The sequence below is a fragment of the Schistocerca americana genome, chromosome 4 (assembly GCF_021461395.2).
Source record: "Schistocerca americana isolate TAMUIC-IGC-003095 chromosome 4, iqSchAmer2.1, whole genome shotgun sequence".
Lineage (NCBI taxonomy): Eukaryota > Metazoa > Arthropoda > Insecta > Orthoptera > Acrididae > Schistocerca > Schistocerca americana.
Window position 1 is genome coordinate 407,424,526 of NC_060122.1, and position 22,432 is coordinate 407,446,957.

At 42.6% G+C, this 22,432-nt stretch overlaps 1 protein-coding gene across 4 annotated transcripts in view; it reads right to left on the minus strand.

Moving 5' to 3' along the window:
- The window catches only part of LOC124612849 (neural cell adhesion molecule 2), a 609,158-nt gene that overhangs the window by 373,549 nt on the left and 213,177 nt on the right, over positions 1-22,432 (minus strand). For all 4 annotated transcript variants that reach the window (XR_006979578.1, XR_006979577.1, XM_047141276.1 and 1 more), the window contains exon 3: positions 13,717-13,827. Coding sequence is in view for 2 of the 4 variants with exons in the window: in XM_047141276.1 (XP_046997232.1) it covers positions 13,717-13,827 (111 nt within the window). In the remaining 2 variants the exon portion in view is untranslated. The remainder of the gene's footprint in view (positions 1-13,716; positions 13,828-22,432) is intronic.

Below are 22,432 nucleotides of genomic sequence, written 5' to 3' on the forward strand. Positions count from 1 at the left end.
AAAAACCTTTTACTAGTAGACTAACAGTTTTCTACAGTATGACGCTGTACCATACTCGGAAAACCTTCATGTCAGCTGTACAGATGGAGTAACCAGTACAGTTCGTACCAAACTGACAAGGAGTACCGTAAATTTCAGGGGAGTAGAGACCATGAGTCTCCTTTACTACCTACAGCATCTTCTTCTTTTTGGTTCCTTGGGCTGTCTGGGCGGTACACTTTCCATCTCTGAGGTGTAGAGCTACAGAAAGCAAGACACCCAATAATTCTAATTAGATCACCTCGAGAATTATGGTAATCATTTTGAGTTCGTTGGTCGTAGAGCCCCGTATTGATGTCTCTAGAGCGCTGTTTGTCTCTGTCCGTGTCCAGCACGCCATGTGCCAAACATAACCACTCAAGGACGCCTGTTTCTTGATGCAAGGAGGAACGAAAATCTTAGGAGATCCAGAAAGCGTTATTTTGCAATTTGCACAATATTTTCCCGCTGTGCACTGCTAAATTTTCAAGTAATGTGACTGGAAATTTGACTGAATATGTATCATATTGCAACGCTTTTATTTAGCGTATTTACAGTAGACGTCTTGGTTGGTTGGTTGTTTGGGGAAGGAGACCAGACAGCGTGGTCATCGGTCTCATCGGTTTAGAGAAGGAAGTCGGCCGTGCCCTTTCAGAGGAACCATCCCGGCATTTGCCTGGAGTGATTTAGGAAAATCACGGAAAACCTAAATCAGGATGGCCGGACGCGGGATTGAACCGTCCTCCCCCCGAATGCGAGTCGTCTTGAGGAGCCTTAAGAAACTTCTTTTAAATTGGGTTTATAGACTGCTAGCAGAATAAATTTTATTTGTGGTGTATCTGACCAAAAATAATTTTAGCTTCTTTAGTTACACGCCAAGATACATCGAAGAGCCAAAGAAATGGTAAACCAGCCTAATACAATGTAGGGCCCCCGCGACCACGCAGAAGTGTTGCAACACGATGTGGCATGGACTCGACTAATGTGTGACGTAGTGCTGAAGTAGAACTGACACCATGAACCCTGCAGGGCTGTCCATAAATCCGCAGGAGGACGAGTGGGTGGAGATCTCTTCCGAACAGCACGCTTCAAGGCATTCCCGATATGCTCAGTCACGTTCAGTCTGGGAAGTTTGGGGCTATCGGTAGTGTTTATAGTCAGAAAAGTGTTCCTGGAGCCACTCTGTAGCAATTCTGGACTTGTGGGGTCTGGAATTGCCCATGCCCGTCGGAATGCACAATGGACATGAATGGATGCAGGTGATAAGACACCATGCTTACGTACGTGTCACCTGTCGGAGTCGTATTTAGACACATCAGGGGTTAGTTATCACTCCAACTGCGCACGGCCGACACTATTACAGAGCCTCCGCCACGTTGAACAGTCCCCTTCTGACATGCAGGTCCATTCATTCATAAGGTTCTCTCCGTACCCGTACAAGTCCATCCGCTCGATACAACTTGAAACGAGACTCATCCGAATACGTGACATGTTTCCAGTCAGCAACAGTCCAATGTTGGTTCTGACAGGCCCAGTCGGGGCGTAAAGCTTAGTGTCGTGCAGTCATAATGGGTACACGAGTGGGCTTTCTGCCCCGAAAGCCCATATTGATGATGATTCCTTGAATGGTTCGAACGCTGATGGACCAGAATTGAATCTGCAGCAATTTGTGGAAGGGTTGCAACTCTACCACGTTGAACGATTCTCTTAAGTCACCGTTGGTCCTGCTCTAGAAGGACATTTTCCTGGTCGCAGCGATATCGGAGATTTAATGTTTTATCGGATTCCTGATATTCACGTACACTCGTGAAATCATCGTAGGGGAAACTCCTCACTTCATCGCTACCTCAGAGATGCTGTGTTCCATGACTCGTGAGCCGACCGTAGCACCACGTCAAACTCACTTAAATGTTGATAACCTGCAATTGTAACAGCAGTAACCGATCTGACAACTGCGCCATACACTTTTGTCTTATTTAGGCGTTGCCCCCGCAGCGCCGTATTTTGCCTGTTTACATATTTCTGTGTTTGAATACGCATGGCTATACCAGTTTCCATGGCGCTTCAGTGTAGTATCGAAGGGAAATGAAACAAAATTGCTGCCAGACACTACTGTTGAATAATATTTCGTAAAAATTTAACTGTTAGAAGTACAGTATTCCACAATTCTATAGTTTTTTTTTTAGGCCAAATGTGTATCAAAGAATACAAAATGTGTCACATTTGAGACACGAATGGCGCTCAGGTGAGGTAACCAACGCCAACAAAAATAGACGAACAGGTTATAGTTTCAGGTATAAAATAATAGCTTTCGTAAGTTCTGAAATATGTACCTTATTTTTAGAGAACTAAAGTTAGACCTGCAGAGCATGATCCACAAATGCCAGAACATAACTGGGTGATAAAGAGGAGGGAAAACCACTGCCTGTTTTGCACAAGGCCGAGTTATACAAACAGAATTCTTTGACTGTCGTCTCTTGTGGCGCTGTCTTCAGTCTGAACTTCAGGCAAGCAATCCATTTCAAGCGAGTTCGCCTCTGCTCAGCTTCGAACCTACTGGACTCAAGCCTCTGTCTACAACTACTCGCTTCCCTATTATCAAATTAACCAATCCTTGGCATCTCAAAATATATTCTACCAACCGAATCAATCTTTTAGAAAATCTGTGCCATAAACACCTTTTATGTTCATTGCCTCCTCTTTGTTTATCCTATGTACTCATCTAATCTTCAGAACTCCTTTGTAGAAATACATTTTAAGTACTTCCATTCTCCTCTTACCTGAGTTGTTTACCGTTCACGTTACACTTCCGTACAAGGATATAATCCACAGAAGTACCTTCAGGAAGGACTTCTTAACACATAAATTTTTATTTGATGTTCAGAAATTTATATTCTTCAGAAACGCTTTTGTTCCCAGTCTTTATATGCTCTTTGATTCGACCACCATCATCTGTCTATTTTGGTGCCTAAATTAAAAAAAAAATAACCTGTCTGCTACTTTTAGTGTCTCATTCCCTAATATGATTCCCTGCATCTCGCCTCACCTATTTTGACTACACTGCTACTCGCATGCTTTACTTTTGTTGATAGTTATAACTAAGTTTGGAAATTTGGAAATTTGGAAATTTGTGGTAAGGTCTTACGTGACCAAACTGCTGAGATCATCGGTCCCTAAGCTTACACACTACCTGCTCTAACTTAAACTGACTTAACGCCAAGGAGAATACACACTCCCATGCCAGAGGGAGGACTCGAACCTCCGACGAGGGGAACCACGCGAACCGCGGCAAGGCGCCATAGGCCATGCGGCTACCACGTGCGGCTAACTACGTTTCAGGACACCATCTGCTCCTGAAATTTATACGCAGTTGCGAATACGAACAACTGTAAGCTGTATAAGCGAACGAGGAGAACGAAAATTTGTTCCAGGTCGGGACTCCATATTTCTCGCTTAACGCGACCGGTTGCCTTAACCAGCTTTAGTTCGCCGTGCAGGATTCACGGCCAGACCCAAACTTCCATTTGACGTAGTTTCTGCCTCACAACCTGTACTCATATACATATTATGTAATTACCATACAAAAGAGGACATTTTAATCGAAAGTCGCTGCCTAGTATCGGCGAATAAATAAGATATTGCAAAGCGTTGTTAAGAGGAACGATGTGATGATGAACAGCCACTTCAGCAACTGCAGCCATTATGAAATACATGAAGTGTATTCTCATTTGAAAATACGAACAACCATCATGCATGCATGTCCGAAAGAACACTGCATCGCTCTTCTTAGCAACACAGGCACTGCAACATCTTATCTATCCGCCAATATCAGGCAGCGACCTTCAATTAAAAAGTCCTCTCCTGTATGGGAGTTACATAATGTGTGTACGAGTACGGCTTGTGACACAGGAACGATGGCATATGGAAGTTTGGATCTGACTGTGATATAGTGTGCCGAAAGCGTTTAAGACAACCGCTAGCGTAAATGGCAGATATCTGGGTTCGATTCCCGATCCGGCACAAATTTCCATTGTTGTTATTCCCTTAAACAGGTGACGGTTGTTCGTTTTCGCAACTGCGAAAACATTTGATGTTCTTTTAAAAAAATATGTTTCAATTGGTTCTGAGCACTATGGGACTTATCTTCTGAGGTCATCAGTCGCCTAGAACTTAGAACTACTTAAACCTATCTAACCTAAGGACGTCACACACATCCATGCCCGAGGCACGATTCGAACCTGCTACCGTAGGGTCGCGCGGTTCCAGACTGTAGCGGCTAGAACTGCTCGGCCACCCCGACCGGTTGATGTTTTTCCTAACAGCTATAGAAGCTGCAACGTTCTTCCTAATGACGCAACCACTACAATATCTTGACTATCTTTTCCGTTAAAGTGAACTTGGAAGATTTTTGCTCAGTATGCAGATTCTATAAAATCATTGATACAACAGTATCTCCCGCCTTTCTTATCTACTGCCTCTCTTTCATATCCTTTGCCTCTTATTACTGCAACCTAGTTCCTATACAAGTTCTAGATTACCTTCCGCTCCCTGTAGTTTAAACCATCTACCTTCAGAGTTTCAAAGACTGGCGCTTTTTCAGTATACCATATCTTATTTACTTGTAAAAGCTGACGTGAAACTACATAGTAACTGTCCAGTATTTCCCGTTGTAGTGCAACAACACTCATGCCTCGCTGAATAAGTGGTAAAGTGCAGTTTTAGTTGACAATTTGTTCTAAATTTGCTTCCGCTTCCAAGGCTGGACGCGGAATCCTTCTGCTGGAATAAAGTGCGAGCATGCAAAGAAGGAAGGAGGGAGAAAAAAAGCCATAGCAGATTAAAAGGAAACAAAAATAACCGAGTAAATGTAAAAAAAGGAGAGCATACAAGCCGTCCCTTGTAAAGGCACTGTCATAAAGCGTGCCCGGCCAGCAGCGCGGGGTGTTTAATGAGCGCCTGCGAGAGCGGCTCTGCGGCAAAAAGCACGCCGTGCTGCGCGTTGGGTTGCCGCCTGCGCAGGCGAAAGGCGCGGCCCGGCCGGGATATAGGCAACGCAGCAACGCGGCCGGTCGCCTGCTAGCCGCTCCTCAGTATGCTAATTAGCAGCCGTGTGTAAGCTGGCGGCGTATTGTACCTCTGGGATCCCGACAGCACCGCCTCGTATTAGCACCCGGGGACCGCCTACCTGCTGCCCGGAAGAGGAAGCGAAAAGCCTATTGTTACCTCCCCCAACCCCTTCCCGAGCTCTCGAACAGTATTAATTACGTCGTCACGGATTTATCCGGCGCTGTTGGATGCGGAGCAAGAGGTGGGAGAAAACAGATGCAAGGCAGGAACTGAAATCAGAGAACAGATCGCATTGAATCTAAATGTGCTTGTGACTAATTCCCCAACGGACTCGTGTTTAGTAAAAGAATGAAATTTCATTGAAATCGTTTAGAGTGTGTGACCGCGCCGTGATTCGATTAAAACTATCAGTTACTCTTCCAGGCAATGTTCTGTGGTCAGTAAAAGAGACAGACGACGTCCATTAAGAAATAATGGTGATGTTCGTGATTATAACGATGGTATTGATGATGATAATGATATTGGTTTCAAGGTGCTCAGCGACATCAGTGCAGCCTACAATGGTGTTTCCCTCACGCCTCAACTACTACTACACTTTTTAAGAGGCGTAGTGACCAGCGGCACTTGATAGAAGTGCAATACAATGGCAGGCGCCTTCCTTCGGTTTTTTCCTGAAGACGTGTTCCTTGCGTGGCAGGCAAGCCACCGCACCGCACTCTTCCCAGAGAAAGTTTAACGGACGTTTCTTAAGAGCGGTAAGCTGCGGGCTGCCATAGTTGCAGGATTGTGAATCACTAAATATTAAAACCACATGTACGGTAGTCCATCTAACTTAATTCATAACAACAAAAACAGCTGAAGGCAGACAGTTATTAAGAGAGACATATGTCATACGTATGAAATAAATTAATTTTAAGTATAGCGTAAGGAAAAACAACAAATAAATAAGAACATATGGTGCAAGTGCCAGTCTGAGATGCTGCGGGTACCAAAGAGGCCGGACACGTGGATGGGTACCTGTACTCTCCCACTGACCAATTTCTAAGGTATCAGTTGCAGATGAGAGATCAGTCTGGTCAAAAACATAGTTTCTACTTCACTGTTAGAGGGGCATCAGGACACGAAGGCCGTGTCTCAGGAGTACCACGCGTCCTACCGATTATTAGGTTCTGTGGAAGTTCGGTGGCACCCATGGTCACATATTTCGTATACTGATTTAGCTGCTAGTATTTAAATTATGTACAGAATAGTTCTGCCTTTTAAGTATATAGTAATTGTAAATGGATACATTGTATTTTGCCAGAAAAAATGTTTTTAATCGAAGACTGACTTTTTAGTCAGAATTTTCTGTGTTATACATTCTTGTAGCAATCCTTCTGTGCAGTGATTTAGGGGTCTTTGTATTATTTCAGCATCGCCATTTGTCTCGGAACAGGGCCAAAGAAACCCTCACACTGGAAGGTGTCCGGCAGTGAGGGAGGAAACATAAATAACACCATAACTTTTATACCTTTCGAATCATAATCGCAGCCAGCTTCTAGCACAATTTGTATATAACCTTTCACTTCCTGTATTACAGCCCTCAGAAATTTTAATAGTGATGTTTTTATTGTGCTTCGTATTTTATTTTTACGTAAACATGCTGATGAAGCAAAACTGTCCAGTGATTACTGTCGTAGTACAGAAGCACACATGTTTCGCTGAAGTGGTAAAGTACATTTCTGTCTGACAAATCGATCTAGGTTTGTTGTCGGGACATGGTTACCAGCAGTCTGGCAGTACATGAAATAGATACTTAAAATACATTACTTGTAAGCAATCTTATTTTGGCAGTGGTCCATTGACTTGAAAGACTTCCTGGAAATGACAAAACGGACAGTGGCTGTTCATTAACATATTGAAATGGATGGTAAATACCATACATGGGAGCGTGCGTATCTAAATGACAGTTCGTGTCCTTCTCTCGTGCTTAAATATAATTATAATACAGTCACAAATTAAACAAAACGGGAATTACCAGAGAAAAGAACTTAAAAGATATTTCCTTTTATGTGTGACTGGCTGACCAATAACAAAATCAGTAAATGGTCAACCACTGTGAGAAGAACTAAATGTCGGCTAAAAGTTCTGTACACGAATGTTAAATGTATCTCAGTTAGTCTCATTATAAGATTATACACTAAAAGTTAAATAAACATATGGTCAAAGTACAAAAAATATGATTAATACAATAATGGATGATCGCTCATCTTTTTCTAAAACATAATATATTTATTAAACGTGCATATGATCTGCAAAGTTTACTGGTGGGTTATATTCAGTGAACAATATATGTTACTAATTGCCTGAGTTCTTTTTCGTCAAGGTGGTATTTTACATTATGACTTTGTTGTAAAACATTTTATACAACAGTCACACCAGCAACAAACCAGTGGAACAAAAAACGTGAATGTAACTACCATACGCGCACTTGAAACTTACTCTAGGCTTCGTGGCTGATCTGAGTAGATGAATCAATGGAAGTCTAAATAAAATTACAGGTACTTATTGCGTTAAGGTTGCTGCCAAAGTTAACAAGCAGAGAACATATTCTTCAGATTGTCGTCATACTGGCACTCCTGGTTAATGATGGATGAAATGTTAAGAAATCATTTATTGACATTTTAAACGCACTGAACACTGTGTTGCCTGTTACCTAAAGTTAGTAGCATCAACATCGGACATTGTATTTGAGATTCTATCATGTCAGCCATTCCAATCATTATTCTCATCGAGATTCTGCGTCGAGTCTTCAAATGGTATATTAATGCGTAACGTTTCGTAATAGCTGGAATTCATTTCCTTCTTTTGAAACTAGTTCAGATAATACCCACAGGATTTCTCCAACTGTCTTGTGTCATTATACAAGTTCCCGAAATCACTACAATCTTTGAGAGATGTCTTGAAAGATTGATGAGATTAATATTTATTTTATTCTTTTTTTTATTGTTTTTGGTAAACTTGCGGCCTGCTACCTTGATGAATAAATGCCAGACCACACATGTAACGGTTCAGGTTTCATTCCTCAGTCCGTCCAAGTACTTTATCCTGTTCCTCTTGCCTCTGGCAATATATCTTTTTATGTGAAAAATAACAAGTAGCACCGTAGTCGGGGCCCTCGTTAGCTGGCTGGATAGGTGAGTTCAAACGCCGTCGAATGGCAGTGAGATACCATCTCCTATATTACATCTCCCTGAAAGCACTGCTTTGTTTACACGAACAACTACGGACAGTTTTACTTTGCATCTTAAAAAAAAAGAAAAAGAGTTAAACCTGTAGAATGTGATCATTAATTATAGGGAAATTACTTGGAGCCAGAATAATACATTATATTGTTAAATACGTGTTACATTTGACCTGATTAGTCTTATTTTCACAGAGCTGAAATATTGTTAGGAAGAGAAAGACTGTTGTATGCTGTCACTAGACAAACCTAAACAGCGAGATGTCACACAAGTTCTGATTTCACTAATAAAAATATAGCCTCTAGAGAGGAAATTAACTACGGTACATGGCTCTCCCTCACGAGTCTAGTAATTCGGCTGCACACTTTGTTAACATACATTACTGGTCAAAAATTTTCGATCACCTATTAGAAATATAGATTTGTGGTTAAAACAGAGATTTAGTTTCAATATTCGATCGTATTCCTGTCCTGATAACAAAACAAGTATAAACATGTGAGGACTAAGCGCCTCTGTTGCATATTTGACTGGTTGTTCGCATGGAGTGGCACTAACGACTATCCACAGCAACACCGAAGTGCGTTTATCTATGACGATTCCATTCTAAGACCCCATTCATTTAGCTGTCTGTGTAGCTATCGGTTCTCAATATTTTACAGTACACTTTGCGCATCTAGCAGTGTTTATGTATGCCTGATGAGATTCGCACTGCATTACTTCCTAATGGGATGGACGCAGGACACTGAAACTGGAAAACATCTGTAATTTTAGCCCTGCTTCAGGAAAACTATTCTTGTAAGACAAAAGCAACGAATGTTTGCGTAGTACAATCTATATTGCAGCGGCTCAATAAAATTTTTGTCAATGCTTTTCGCGATCTGAAAGATCCAGAGCAATATTATACCGGTCAGTTGAAAGCTGTACACAGTAAGCGTCAAAGCACTCGTACTGCACCTGAAATTTGCGGGGAAGTAAATAGCATGCGAGCAGCTTCAATCTCTCTCAACAGTACAACGCCGTCTTCACGAACAAGGTTTATAGGGGAGCATAGCGGCCAAAAAGCCTTTATAATGCATGGAAAGATTTCAGTGAGCAAAGAAACATAAAAACCAGAGCGTGCAGCCATGATCCAATTAGTTATTCATGGACGTATCTAAGTCTGAAGCATTTGAAAGCCATCGTCAAATGTTCGTTTGTCGACTTTATGGAAAACGCATGGAGAGTTGTGTGTGATGCCAACGGTGAAGCGTGATGGATGTCGGTCATGGTGTGACGATGTTTTGCGTGTGATAAAGTCGGTGATCTAGTGAGAATTAATTTAACGTTGAAGAAGGAGCGATATCACGGGATAGTGATCAGCACTGAAATTCCATATGGCAAGAGACTAATTGGTGTGGATTTGTTCTGCAGCGGGACAAAGATCGCAAATATGCTTCTGAATTGAGCAGAGTGTATGTCAACAGAAAGGAGAAATGTTGGGAACTGAAGAATATCATTTGGCCAAGTCAGTCAACTAACTTAAATCTCATTGAATTCTTATGGGCTGCACCCGACAGATAGCTCAGAAAACAGACGCCAACTTCTATGGAATAACTTACATACGTGATGGACCGCAATACCTCCAAGAACACTACAAAATTTTATTTCCAGAATGCCAAGAATATTTGCAGCTCTTCTGAGGGCAAAGGGATAAGTACTTCGAGTAGGCTAACATCTAGACCATGTTGTAGTTTACTTAATAATAGAGAGAAAATATATGTGTCTTCTTGGTCTCTTTTGCTTGTGCGATATGTTTGTACATTGGAATAAAACATAGTTTTTATCATAGGTGAGTGAAAGCTTTTGTTCGGCAGTGTAATTGACGACAGTAGCTTATAAACGTACTAAAACAATAACTGTCAACCTATCAGAAAGCGTCCGTAAACAGAAAATAATGTTCCAGATCGCGTACCTCTAGCTTCAGTTCTTCAAAATATACATGTCTCATAACGCACACGTTATAGGCAAAGCACAGGAGTTAAATAACGCATTACTTGCGGCGACTGACTGATGAACTCGCATTAGAAATCTCGTACTGTTCTCTAATTACAATAGTAACCCCTGACTAAGCTAAGCACTTAGTCATTTATTCGTTGATTCTACAACTGATTGTGATACTTGTTTCCGAACGTTTTGGATACATAGGAAACAACACAAGATGTTATATTGGTATGTTACAATCCCTCTTTCATAGTAATTGTTAACGTACAAATAAAATTCATACCGTAGTTTTCTACTAAAATTATATCCTGCGTCGTTAGTCGGACTTAATCTCAGACGCGAATGAGCTAAAGGATATTATAACAAATGTGGGCACAAAGTGAAGCGCTATGACCTAAATAATTACAAATTTAAAATGAGTTGTACTAGTGCATATGATTTCGTTGAGAATTTTATATTAGTAAACATATTTTTTGTGTCCTGGCTAGTTTCATGCGACCCGCCACGAATTCCTCTACTGTGCAAACCTCTGCATCTCAGGGTATCCCTTCTCTTCTTTGCTGAATGTATTCCTACCTGTCTTTTCACCGACAATTTTCAACAACCTCCTATCCTCTCTTCTTTTTATCGTTTTTCTCACGTTGCAAGTCTCGGTGTTTCTGTGAGGAGCTGTACCTTCCTTATCTTATCAGTCTACCTAATTTCCAACAAAAGTCTACAGCACCACTTCTGAAACGCTTCGATTCTCTTCGTTTCTGATTTTCCTACGTTCCATAGTTTACTTCCATACAGTGTAGTGCTCCGAACTGCATTACCAGAAATTTCCTCCTCACTTTAAGGCCGACGTTTGATGCTAGTAAACTTCGTTTGATCAGAAATGCGCTCTTTGCCTGTGCTAGTTCCATTTTCATGTCCACCTTCCTTCTTCAATCATGTTTTACTTCACTTCGAAGGTGGCGTAATTCCCTCAGTACGTCTACTTCGTGATTCTCAATCCTGATGTTAAGTTTACTGTTAATTTCATTTCTGCAACTCCTCATTACTTTCGATTTTATTCCTTTTACTCTTTCAGTATATGTTCTTTGTACTTCTGAAATAATAACCGCTTGGCTGCTGCTGTAAAAAATTTCTTTAATGGCCAGTTTCGTAGCCTAGGAGCCAAATAATCAGATTAGCTATGTTAAATCGTGATAATTATTTACAAGAGCAGTCAGTCCGTTATTATTGAAGATGTCTGATTACGGCTGCGGTTGTATTTTATACAAGACAGTGTGTCCATTACGCTGTTTATTCCATTCAACAGATCCTGCAATTTTTCCTCACTTTCACTGAAGATATAATGTCTTCAGCGAATTTTATCACTGATAACCTTTCACCGTGAATTACAATCTCACTCTCGAACCTTTCTATTATTTTCGTCGTTACCTCCTCGGTTTTGAGCAGCACAGGCGAAAGACATCTCTATCTTAAACTCTTCGAAATCCGAGCACTTCGTTCTAGATCTCCCATTTTTATTCCTGTTTATAGGGGATAAAACGATATCATAGTTTATTCCTGGCAGTAAGTTCTACTACAAACTGACGGGGAAAAATGTAAGTAAAGGCTATATTTCTGTGTCATATGAAAATTGTCAAAAACTGTATTTTATTCAACATCATCTGTTAATTTAAAATCTTTTCCAGCTATTTGTCTGATGACAGAATGAAGTATCACACCAGTCAATACCCGGAAAATATTTTAGAAAAACAGATGGTGTTGAAGAATGGACGGTTTTACGAATGAGTCAAAGGTTTACGTTAGTTCTTTCTATTGTATCCGTAACTTCCTGTCACATAGTGTTCTTTACTTGAAATAAATGTGGCCCTTTTGCTTAATTTGGATGGAATTCTGGTTGTTGTTGTTGTGCGCTTCAGTCGGATACTGATTTGATGCTGCTGTCCAAGCTACTCTACCTTGCTCAAGCCTATTCACCACCGAATAACGGCTGCAACGAACAGCGTTCTCAGTCTGCTTACTGCATTCATCTCTTGGTCTCTATGTACGATTTCCATCCTCCCACCCCCACCCCAACACACACTTCTCTCCAGTACTAAATTGGCGATCCGTTCAGGGCCCTATCAACCTATTCCCTCTCCTAGTCAGGTAGTCCAACGAATTTCTTTTCTCCCCTGTTCTGTTCAGTGGCTCCTAATTAGTTACGTGACCTACCCACCTAATATTCACAATTCTTCTGTAGTAGCACGTTCAAAAGCTTCTAATCTCCTCTCGTCTAAACTGTTTATCGTCCATGCTTCACTCCCATACACGGCTACACACGTACAAATTATTTCAGGAAAGACGTCCTAACACTTAAATCTCTATTTGATTTTACCAAATTTCTCTCTTTCAGAAACATTTTTCTAGCCATTACCAGCCTACATTTTATATCCCCTCTACTTCAGCCATTTTTTTATCAGGTATTTAGATGCCCAAATAGAAAACTCATCTACAACTTTAAGTATCTCGTTTCTTAATGTATTTCCTTGCCGGCCGCGGTGGCCGTGCGGTTCTGGCGCTGCAGTCCGGAACCGCGGGACTGCTACGGTCGCAGGTTCGAATCCTGCCTCGGGCATGGGTGTGTATGATGTCCTTAGGTTAGTTAGGTTTAAGTAGTTCTAAGTTCTAGGGGACTTATGACCTAAGATGTTGAGTCCCATAGTGCTCAGAGCCATTTGAACCATTTTTGTATTTCCCTCTGCACCGCCTGAATTAAATCGACTACATTCCATTATCCTTGTTTTGCATTTAATGGTGTTCGTCTTATATCCTCCATTCAAGACACTTTCCATTCCATTAAACTGCTCTTCCAAGTCCTTTGCTGTCCCTGACATAATAACAATACCATCGGCAAACCTCAGCATTATTTCTTCCACCTACTCCTAATTTTTCTTTGGCTTTCCTTATTGTTTGCTCAGTGTACAGATTGAATAACATACGAGATAGGTTAAACCCTGTCCCACTCCATTCACTAGCCCTTCCCTTTCATGCTCCTCGACAGTTATAACCGCCATGGGGTTTCTATACAGGATGTAAATAGCTTCTCGCTCTCTGTGTTTTACCTCTGCCACCTACAGAATTTCAAAGAGAGTATTCCAGCCAACATTGTCAAAATCGGTCTCTGAGTCTACAAATGCTACAAACTTAGATTTGCTTTTTCTTAACCTGTCTTCTGAAAGAAGTCGTATGGTCAATATTGCCTCGCGTATTTCTACTTTTCTCCGGAATCCAAATTGATTTCCCCTAGGTCAGTCTTCACCAGTTTTTTCACTCTTCTTTATACACTTCAGTGCAGGTTTTAGCTGAGAGCTGTACAAGTATATAACAGAGAGAGAGAGAGAGCGAGAGATAAGCAGACGGCGAGAGAGGAAGGGAGAGAGAGAGCGCTTACCGCCAGAGACTTCGCAGATGAGGTTGACGACGGCGCCCTCGTTGTACGCCTCCTTCACCTGGCTGCGGTCGCGTCTCTTGTCGTCGTAAATGACGATCCCATGGGGCGGAACTGGAACAAAAAATTCCTCTGCAATTTCCGCTTTCTGCAGCGGGGCAATTAACAGTGTAAATTACAGCCGCACTTAATGCGGTCAAACAAACATATTTTAGCCGTTTTTCAGATGGAGGTTTCTTTTGAATATTCGGCTGTGCAAAAAGTATAGCACAAATATTGCAGCGTATTACATATATCCATTTTCTAACTTTTTGCTATTCAAAAATGTCTGGCGTCTCTCGAGACGTTAAGTCAGAAAAGCAGCTTTATACAGCATCGGACACATTGCAGCAATAAAAGCGTTGCCAAAAATAAAACATAAGCTAAACAACTGTCACATATTTTATTGCTACTGTATTTAATTTGATTTATTTTTTGTTTGAGTGCCTTCTCCCTGAACTGTTTATGTACGACGTGTGTGTTGGATCATGAAAAAAAGGATAAACTATCTATAGAAAAATGCCAAATAACGCCTATACCTCTCGATGCTGCGACGCTAGCTTCGGAGTTTTGAATACCGCTTGGACAAAATTCCTTACATCTTAGAACTACCTTATTCCTCGCATCGTTCTACAGATCATTATGTGATTATTTAATTCAAGACGGAGAGGCATTCGAACAGCTCTTGGTTTCAGTTGCAAGCACTTAATGTATAATCATGACAAAAAGAACTAAGTTAGAAAATCTTGAGGCATATTAAGATGCGTTTTCCTATATCCAGCGTCAATGTACTTTTTTGTACACACATAGAATGATTCAACAGAACTCAAAAGTGTAAGCGATGTAATCTGCTGATAGATTAGATTTACTTTCATTCTAATTGATCCGTAGTGAGGAGGTCATCCAGGATGTGGAACATCTCAGAAAACAACAATATATGACAAATGTTTACAACTAAAATAAATAAGCTAATGTACCATTCCACAGGTCCCAATTGGAATGATCGTCCTTTTTTGTGCAGTGTTTTCTACGTTCCAGCAATGCATGATTTGTCGATTAATCATAGCGTGGTTCGTAAAGGTCGATTCGTTACAGAACAATGCCGAGCAAAACAATTGGTGTCTCTCTGTATTTGATGAAGGGACCGCTGGCAAAATGTTCCCGTATTTGTAACTAACTGCCATGAAGTTCCTGATAGAGGGAAATTTCAAACAGATGACTTTTTTCTCGTTTCAAAATTCGGCAAACAGTAGTATAATTAAAACCAGACTCACAGGTTATTTGCCGAGTTCTCGTATAGGGTTTACGATTCACCACAGCATATACCTCAGATTCGTTATTCTCTCCCACAAATGGCCTTCGACGGTTCCGTTTCCATGGTTGTGTTGACATAACTGTCAAAAAACCCCACAAAAGAAGCGTGTGGAAACGTTGAGCATAAGGGTTTACAGCATTATAGACATTTCTGCCACATTCTCCAGAAATGTAAATCATTTCAGATTCATTTTCTGCCGTAAAAGCATACATTCGAACTAACAATGCATTCAGGTTATGAATGAACGCATTTAAGAAATGATGGACGATGTGCACACAATGAGATCAAGTCACATAATGAGTATTTCAAAATAACTACACGCAGAAAACTACTAAATACTAAGTCATTTGCCACACGCATCTGTTTCCATGTTTTTGACTCAACGCATTTTTCTCTATATAATCCGTTTTATAATTGAATTCTTTTATTTGTCGATTACAGCGCCACCTATTCCGCAACAACAGAAGTGTTACATGTAAAAGGAAGGTATTTCCCCCCGCAGAATCCGAATGTACAGTTAAAATCCAATATTCCTCTTTGAGATTCTAAAGTTGACCCCCAAACCCATCCCCCTTGCGGTGGGTACGGGTCAGCATTTTTATCGTCGGATAATCATTTTTTAAAATGTTGAACATGGACGAGTATGCTTCAGTTTTTAATCTTATATGAAGTGTTTGAGGTTTTCTTCATCACCCTCACCCTACATGCAGAATGGTCACAAACAGTCTGAAAAAATGGAATACTATAAGCATGGTGCAGGGTAAGTTGTGCTAAGAAATAATTGTTAAGAAAAGAATTTGTTATATGGCGCCGTTTCTGAGCTAGCTAGCATTGAAGTTACCCAATCAGGCCCTTCCGCGCGCATGTTGAAGAGGCCCGATGGATACAATTAGTGCCAACTGTTGTCATAGCGTAGACGGCAGTGCATGAGACTACTTAGTCTCTCTTTGTACGTCCATCCTTGTAACAGATGGTTGCAAGAACTTCGACTGTTCGATATCAAACACCTGCAGCCATTTCTTTTCATCTAAATTTATTACCGCAGTTTCGGTGTTCCATTACACTACCCTCCGTCTTCTTGACCAACATAAGTTGGAAGACGTTCAATCTCGTGTGCAGTCATACCAGAAGCCAATATTAAATAACCGAGTTCGTAAATCTCTGGTTTACACTACAGGATCCCTTCGTTCATCAACCGAGGACTCAATCGATTACAGTCAGACTTCATACACGTATCACTTACTGCCTGAAAATAGTCGCTGTTGGGGTAACAAGCACCTGCCTATCAGAGGTGTTGGGGAGAGCATGAAAAATAAGTGTAGCCCGTGATGCGTGAAGAACCATACGTTACACATTAAGTATTTAAGGATGAGAGTACTTTGTGATTTCCAACAAACTTTACATCTAATTTGAAATCTTTACGAAGCTTTTACTCGCTACGAAACGATGAAATAAAAAAGGTTAACGCTTACTACATTTTCACTATTCACGCCGTAAAATTTTTTACTTCTTTGATACCAACTCTATTTGTACCACGTTTCGCAGACAGTGTCCACATATACACATACACCCATTTTTGTAATATGTGTTAATTCTAGTAGCTGCCCTACTCCTCATAAACAGTAACATATTTGCCTGTTCAGCAACCTTCGAATGAGACAAGTGGCCAATCCCCATTCGCTATCATATGATGAGAAACCTGACATACGCTTTTAAATGGCAGATGGTATTTGCACCTGCTGCACTGTCTACGCTTAATCGCATTCGGGACAGAAATCCTGTATGTGGTTTTGGCTAGATGTTAAGTGATAAAGCTAAGTCGTATGACATACTTGGCTCTGCCTACTCAGAAAAGTTTTTCTTCCTTCGCAGAAGACGGGACCTTTCCTTTACGAAGCCTCTGTTGAGTGTGGGTGACTGTAGCGAAGTAATTGTGTGTGTATTGTGTGATGATGAAAAAAGAAGAGAATGAAACCCGGCTCCGACACAAAGTCTACTCCTCTCGAATAACACCTCGGAAACCTCACCCAGTGATGACTTCATCAACAGTGTGCTCAGTCCATGACACACTGCGGAGAATCTTAAGACGTTAACTCTGTATACTGGTGCAGTCTGACGGTCAGGAACTGAATGCCACAAGCTCTCGCCTCCTTGCCGATCAAATACTAGTAGTTAGAATTTTATCCACGAACAGGATTCAGTCCGGCTACGTTCAAGTCAGATGCCACCACGAACAGACCTGAGCTAGGACCGTCGGAGGCGTATATGCCAATGGTCATGATCAGAAACAGATCCGTTTGACAATATCACACATTGATTATGAGATTCAGTGGTAGCATTTCTGAACATATAATGATTAAGAACAATCGGTGCAAACATTAAACACGTATATCAAACAACATGCTGAGCGGTGACGTTTCTGAGCTCTTACTGTGAAATAATTCGTACAACCGAGCACCCTGGTGACAGATACGAGGACACAGCTCAAACGCCCACCCCGTCAGTGAGAGGTGAGAGGACACACCTCAGAAAAGCTTTTATCGCAGTGAATGAACACGTCTGTCTTTTTTTACCTTTTGTTACAACGCATTTTTGTCGAGATAACACCGTCTTGGAACTCAGTTGTGTAGTTTGTCGATTACAGCGCCATCTATCTCGCAACGACGGAAGCGTTAGATACAGCAGGTACATATAATTCGCATCGACTCCGAAGATTTGAAAGTCAGCGGTTCATGTGAGCAGAGCTGAAAGTCAGAGAGAACCAAGTCCGCACTATGGTTGGTGATCAAACCCTTCCTATCAAAAACGCTGCAGGGGTATCTTCATTGTGCCTGCTGTGTGCGGCCGAGAACTGTCATGAAGAATGAGCTGCATGACAGTTAGTTTATGTTGGGTTGCGTGGAATCCCACGGCAGGCACTCGTACTTGGCAGCAGATACTATTTTCTAGGCTTCTTTACGCGCTCACTTTGCGCTCCGAATTGAGAAGAAAGACGTGACGCTATCTACTGGCGTACTAGAGATACTGCTCAATAGATCTGTGCAAGGCTTCATCGGATTTTCACTGAGGTTCCCATTTCGCGCCCGGTCGTTTCTTACATTCTGAGTACAACTCGTACGTACTCCACTCTTCGGGGAAAGTAACGCGAAGGGTAGAGAGTGCTGTGCGAGGTCAGTCGCTTCGAAGAACTCGAAGAACTAGTCTACTGTTTTATTATTGTCACGACGACCTCTCGAGTAGCTGTGCAGCGACCGGGGAGGATTGATTAATCCCCTCTACCGGACGTCTCTCCCTCGAGGGACAGTCAAGTATTTAAACTGGGGACACCTTTTTTGTTCATAAGTCAACTTCTTGTTTTTGAGCACCGTTTTCCCTAGAGCGCGCGCTCCGAGATCGAGATTCTGTCTCTCTCTCTCTCATTCTGGTAGGGACAAAAGGGGGCATCGAGCTGAAACAAAGAGCAAGCGCGGCCTATTTATGAAAGAATTTAGCGCGCAAAGAGCACGACGGGATGTGGCGTTCTCGCTGCTCCGTGGAGAGAGAAAGAAAGAGAGAGAGAGAGTCAGACAGAAGGCTACAGCCCAGTTTCGAAATAAACCTTTACACTCAGAGAGAAAAGTTTGTTTTTAATAACGCGCTGTTTTCATCCTCCATTTAACTGCTCTATAGATTTTTAAGGCGGGGTGAGAGACGGCAGCACAGATTACCCCGGGGTCCCCAGGGCGGCCGCTCCCGCAGTAGGTAGGACCACCGCCACCGCCGGCCACCTCTGCCCCCTCGAGGGGCGACGGCTCAAGGCGAATGGCAGCCGGCCCTTTCGCGCCGAAAGATATCTTGCATTTCCACTTCCAGCCGGCGCCGTTCCGCGCATCCTCTATCCCTACTCCGCCAGACACGGTCGTCCGGTTTCCATCTCCTCTCGCGCACTATTTCCCTCACCCTCTCGTTTCTACCTCTACGCATATGCTCATCTCCCCTCCTGCACCACCACCACCCCCACCCCTGTACTCCGTGGTCCGTTGTACCTGCCACACAGAGAACGCCATGCCGTCAAATATAATTTCGGACATCCTTTATACATAAAACGGTGCGCCTTACAGCTCCAGCGCATCCGCAGGGCTAAGGAAAGCTGAGAAGAAGAAAGAAAAGAGATAATAAAAAAAGAATTGCACAGTACTCTCTGACTCATTCCACAGCGAGATGTGAAGGGGTCCCTGGCGTTTCTGTTTCGCTCTTGGCGGGCGAGCAGCGACTCCTGTTGGAAGAGCGAGCCTCCCAGCCCCCTCTACGCCGGCCAGAGGCCATCAGTCGTGCCTCATGAGCAGACCGGCCTCTCTTCCGCGCGGCTCAGCAATTTCGGAGGAAGACAAAAGGCGAAAGGACGTAAGAACGGAGCAGCAATATGAAGGTTATTGGATGCCACCACTGCTCTGAAATATTGCAAAATACGTAAGGTTACTTTCCGTTTCAGACCACTGTGCTCGGATGCGGTCGGGAATTGAACGCAATAATTATTCAATATCTTTAAATGGGAATGCTTGCTGTACGGCCCAGTTGATAAGCGTAGTGAATTTAGTGAAAAATCTGGAGATTGTACAGTCTAGAAAGAGACTTCCTACTTTTCGTTTTCGGAGTGTGAAGAAAGAAGATTGCAAGACTTTGCCGTTTGACAAAGAAAACATTCAGAGAATTAATATACTGTATATCAATGGACTGGATCATTTTAAAAAAATAAACACGTTGTTTCAAAGTCTTTCCGACAAATGTCTGGGGGGTACAACGTTTGTTACAGGCAAATCGTTCGTCCACATTTCCCTGTAGCTTTAGGCGCCCTTCATTATTGATTATGTCACTGAGTACACATTTAATCTATCGTGTTCGTATCCAGTGTGTGTTGCCAATAAGCCAGTCATCTGCCCATATGGAAGGTGACAGGCAGAGGTTCTAATAGGGAAAATCAGAAATGTTTTACACTACTTGCCATTAAAATTGCTACACCACGAAGATGACGTGCTACAGACGCGAAATTTAACAGACAGGAAAAAGGTGCTGTGATATGCAAATGATCAGCTTTTCAGAGCATTCACACAAGGCTGGCGCCGGTGGCGACACCTACAACGTGCTGACATGAGGAAAGTTTCCAACCTATTTCTCATACACAAACAGCAGTTGACCGGCATTGCCTGGTGAAACGTTGTTGTGATGCCTCGTGTAAGGAGGAGAAATGCGTACCATCACGTTTCCGACTTTGATAAAGGTCGGATTGTAGCAAGTCGCGATTGCGGTTTATCGTATCGCGACATTGCTGCTCGCGTTGGTCGAGATCCAATGACTATTAGCAGAATATGCAATCGCTGGGTTCAGGAGGGTAATACGAAACGCCGTGCTGGATCCTAACGGCCTCGTATCACTAGCAGTCGAGATGACAGGCATCTTATCCGCATGGCTGTAACGGATCGTGCAGCCACGTCTCGATCCCTGAGTCAACAGATGGGGACGTTTGCAAGACGACAACCACATGCACGAACAGTTGGACGACGTGTGCAGCAGCATGGACTATCAGCTCGGAGACCACGGCTGCGGTTACCCTTGATGCTGCACCACAGACAGGAGCGCCTGCAATTGTGTACTCAACGACGAACCTGGGTGCACGAATGGCAAAACGTCATTTTTTCGGATGAATACAGGTTCTGTTTACAGCATCTTGATGGTGTCATCCGTGTTTGGCGACATCGCGGCGAACGCACATTGGAAGCGTGTATTCGTCATCACCATACTGGCGTATCACCCAGCATGACGGTATAGGGTGCCATCAGTTACACGTCTCGGTCACTTCATGTTCGCATTGACGGCACTTTGAACAGTGGACGTTACATTTCAGATGTGTTACGACCCGTGGCTCTATCCTTCATTCGATCCCTGCGAAGCCCTACACTTCAGCAGTATAACGCACAACCGCATGTTGCAGCTGCTGAACGGGCCTTTCTGGATACAGAAAATGTTCGACTGCTGCCCTGGCCAGCACATTCTCCTGATCTCTCACCTATTGAAAATTTCTGATCAATGGTGGCCAAGCAAATTGCTCGTCACAATACGCCAGTCACTACTCTTGATGAATTGTGGTATCGTGTTGAAGCTACAGGGGCAGCTGCATCTGTACACGCCATCCAAGCTCTGTTTGACTCAATGCCCAGCCATATCAAGGCCATTATTACGGCCAGAGTTGGTTGTTCAGGGAACTGATTTCTCATTATCTATGCACCCAAATTGCGTGAAAATGCAATCACATGTCAGTTCTAGTATAATATATTTGTCCAATGAATACCCGTTTATCATCTGCATTTCTTCTTGGTGTAGCAATTTTAATGGCCAGTAGTGTATTTGCAACAGTCTTACATCCTCTAGCTGCTTGTCTATACAGTCACCGCTCCTGCGCAGACTTTTGTCGTAGCGTTGTACCAACTTTCCAATAACCCTGTCGTGTCTGTGCCAAAATGTTGTCTTCATAGCTAGCGGTTCATCTTAGCAGAGAGGAAACGCACCCCATCGGAAACGCTGCGGGAGCGTCCTGATTGACCCTGCAGTGTGCGGCCAAGAACTGTTAGGAAGAAAGATTGGTATGACACTTGTGTAGGATTGCATTAAATCAGGAGAACTCTCGGCAGGGACCCATGCTTGGCGCGAGGCTCTGTTTTCTAGGCATCTTTATGCGTTCACTGTGCGCTGAGCAGTAAGAAGAGCGACATAACGCTGTTAACGCTATCTACGGGCATACTAGAAACACTTCTCAACACATATGTGCCACGCTTCATCGGATCTTCACTGTGGTTTCCATTTCGCGACTGATCGCCCTCACCCTATCGTTCCTTACTTTCCCCAAAGCCTTTATGTATTCCTCCTCTTAGAGATACTGATTCGTAAGGTTTTCTTGTTGAAAATCGCTCTATCAGTTCACGGGGTTACGTAGTATGCAGATGGAGCACACCTGGTCAGTAGATACTGCTGGTCCGGTGAAATCTCGTCGTCGCAGTGCACGCGAATTCATTAAAACGACGTCTGGCGTCGCCGGAAGAAATTATTCCCCATGACGTGATCTGTCACGCCTAAATGTCTGTTGCAACGTCTTTTAAACACCATGTATATTTTACACAGAAATATACCACTGATTAAAAGACATTGTGGTTTCACGGAGGATGTCGGTTGCGGGAATAATATGTTTTACTTATAAGTAGTGACTAACTTCAGTCACAAGACCATTAACATATCTCCTAGTAAGTGCCTTTTATAATATTTACGAGGTCACTTGATAACAGCCATGTGATTGAAGTTGGCCAATACTGTTGAATAAAACATTTTATTCAAATA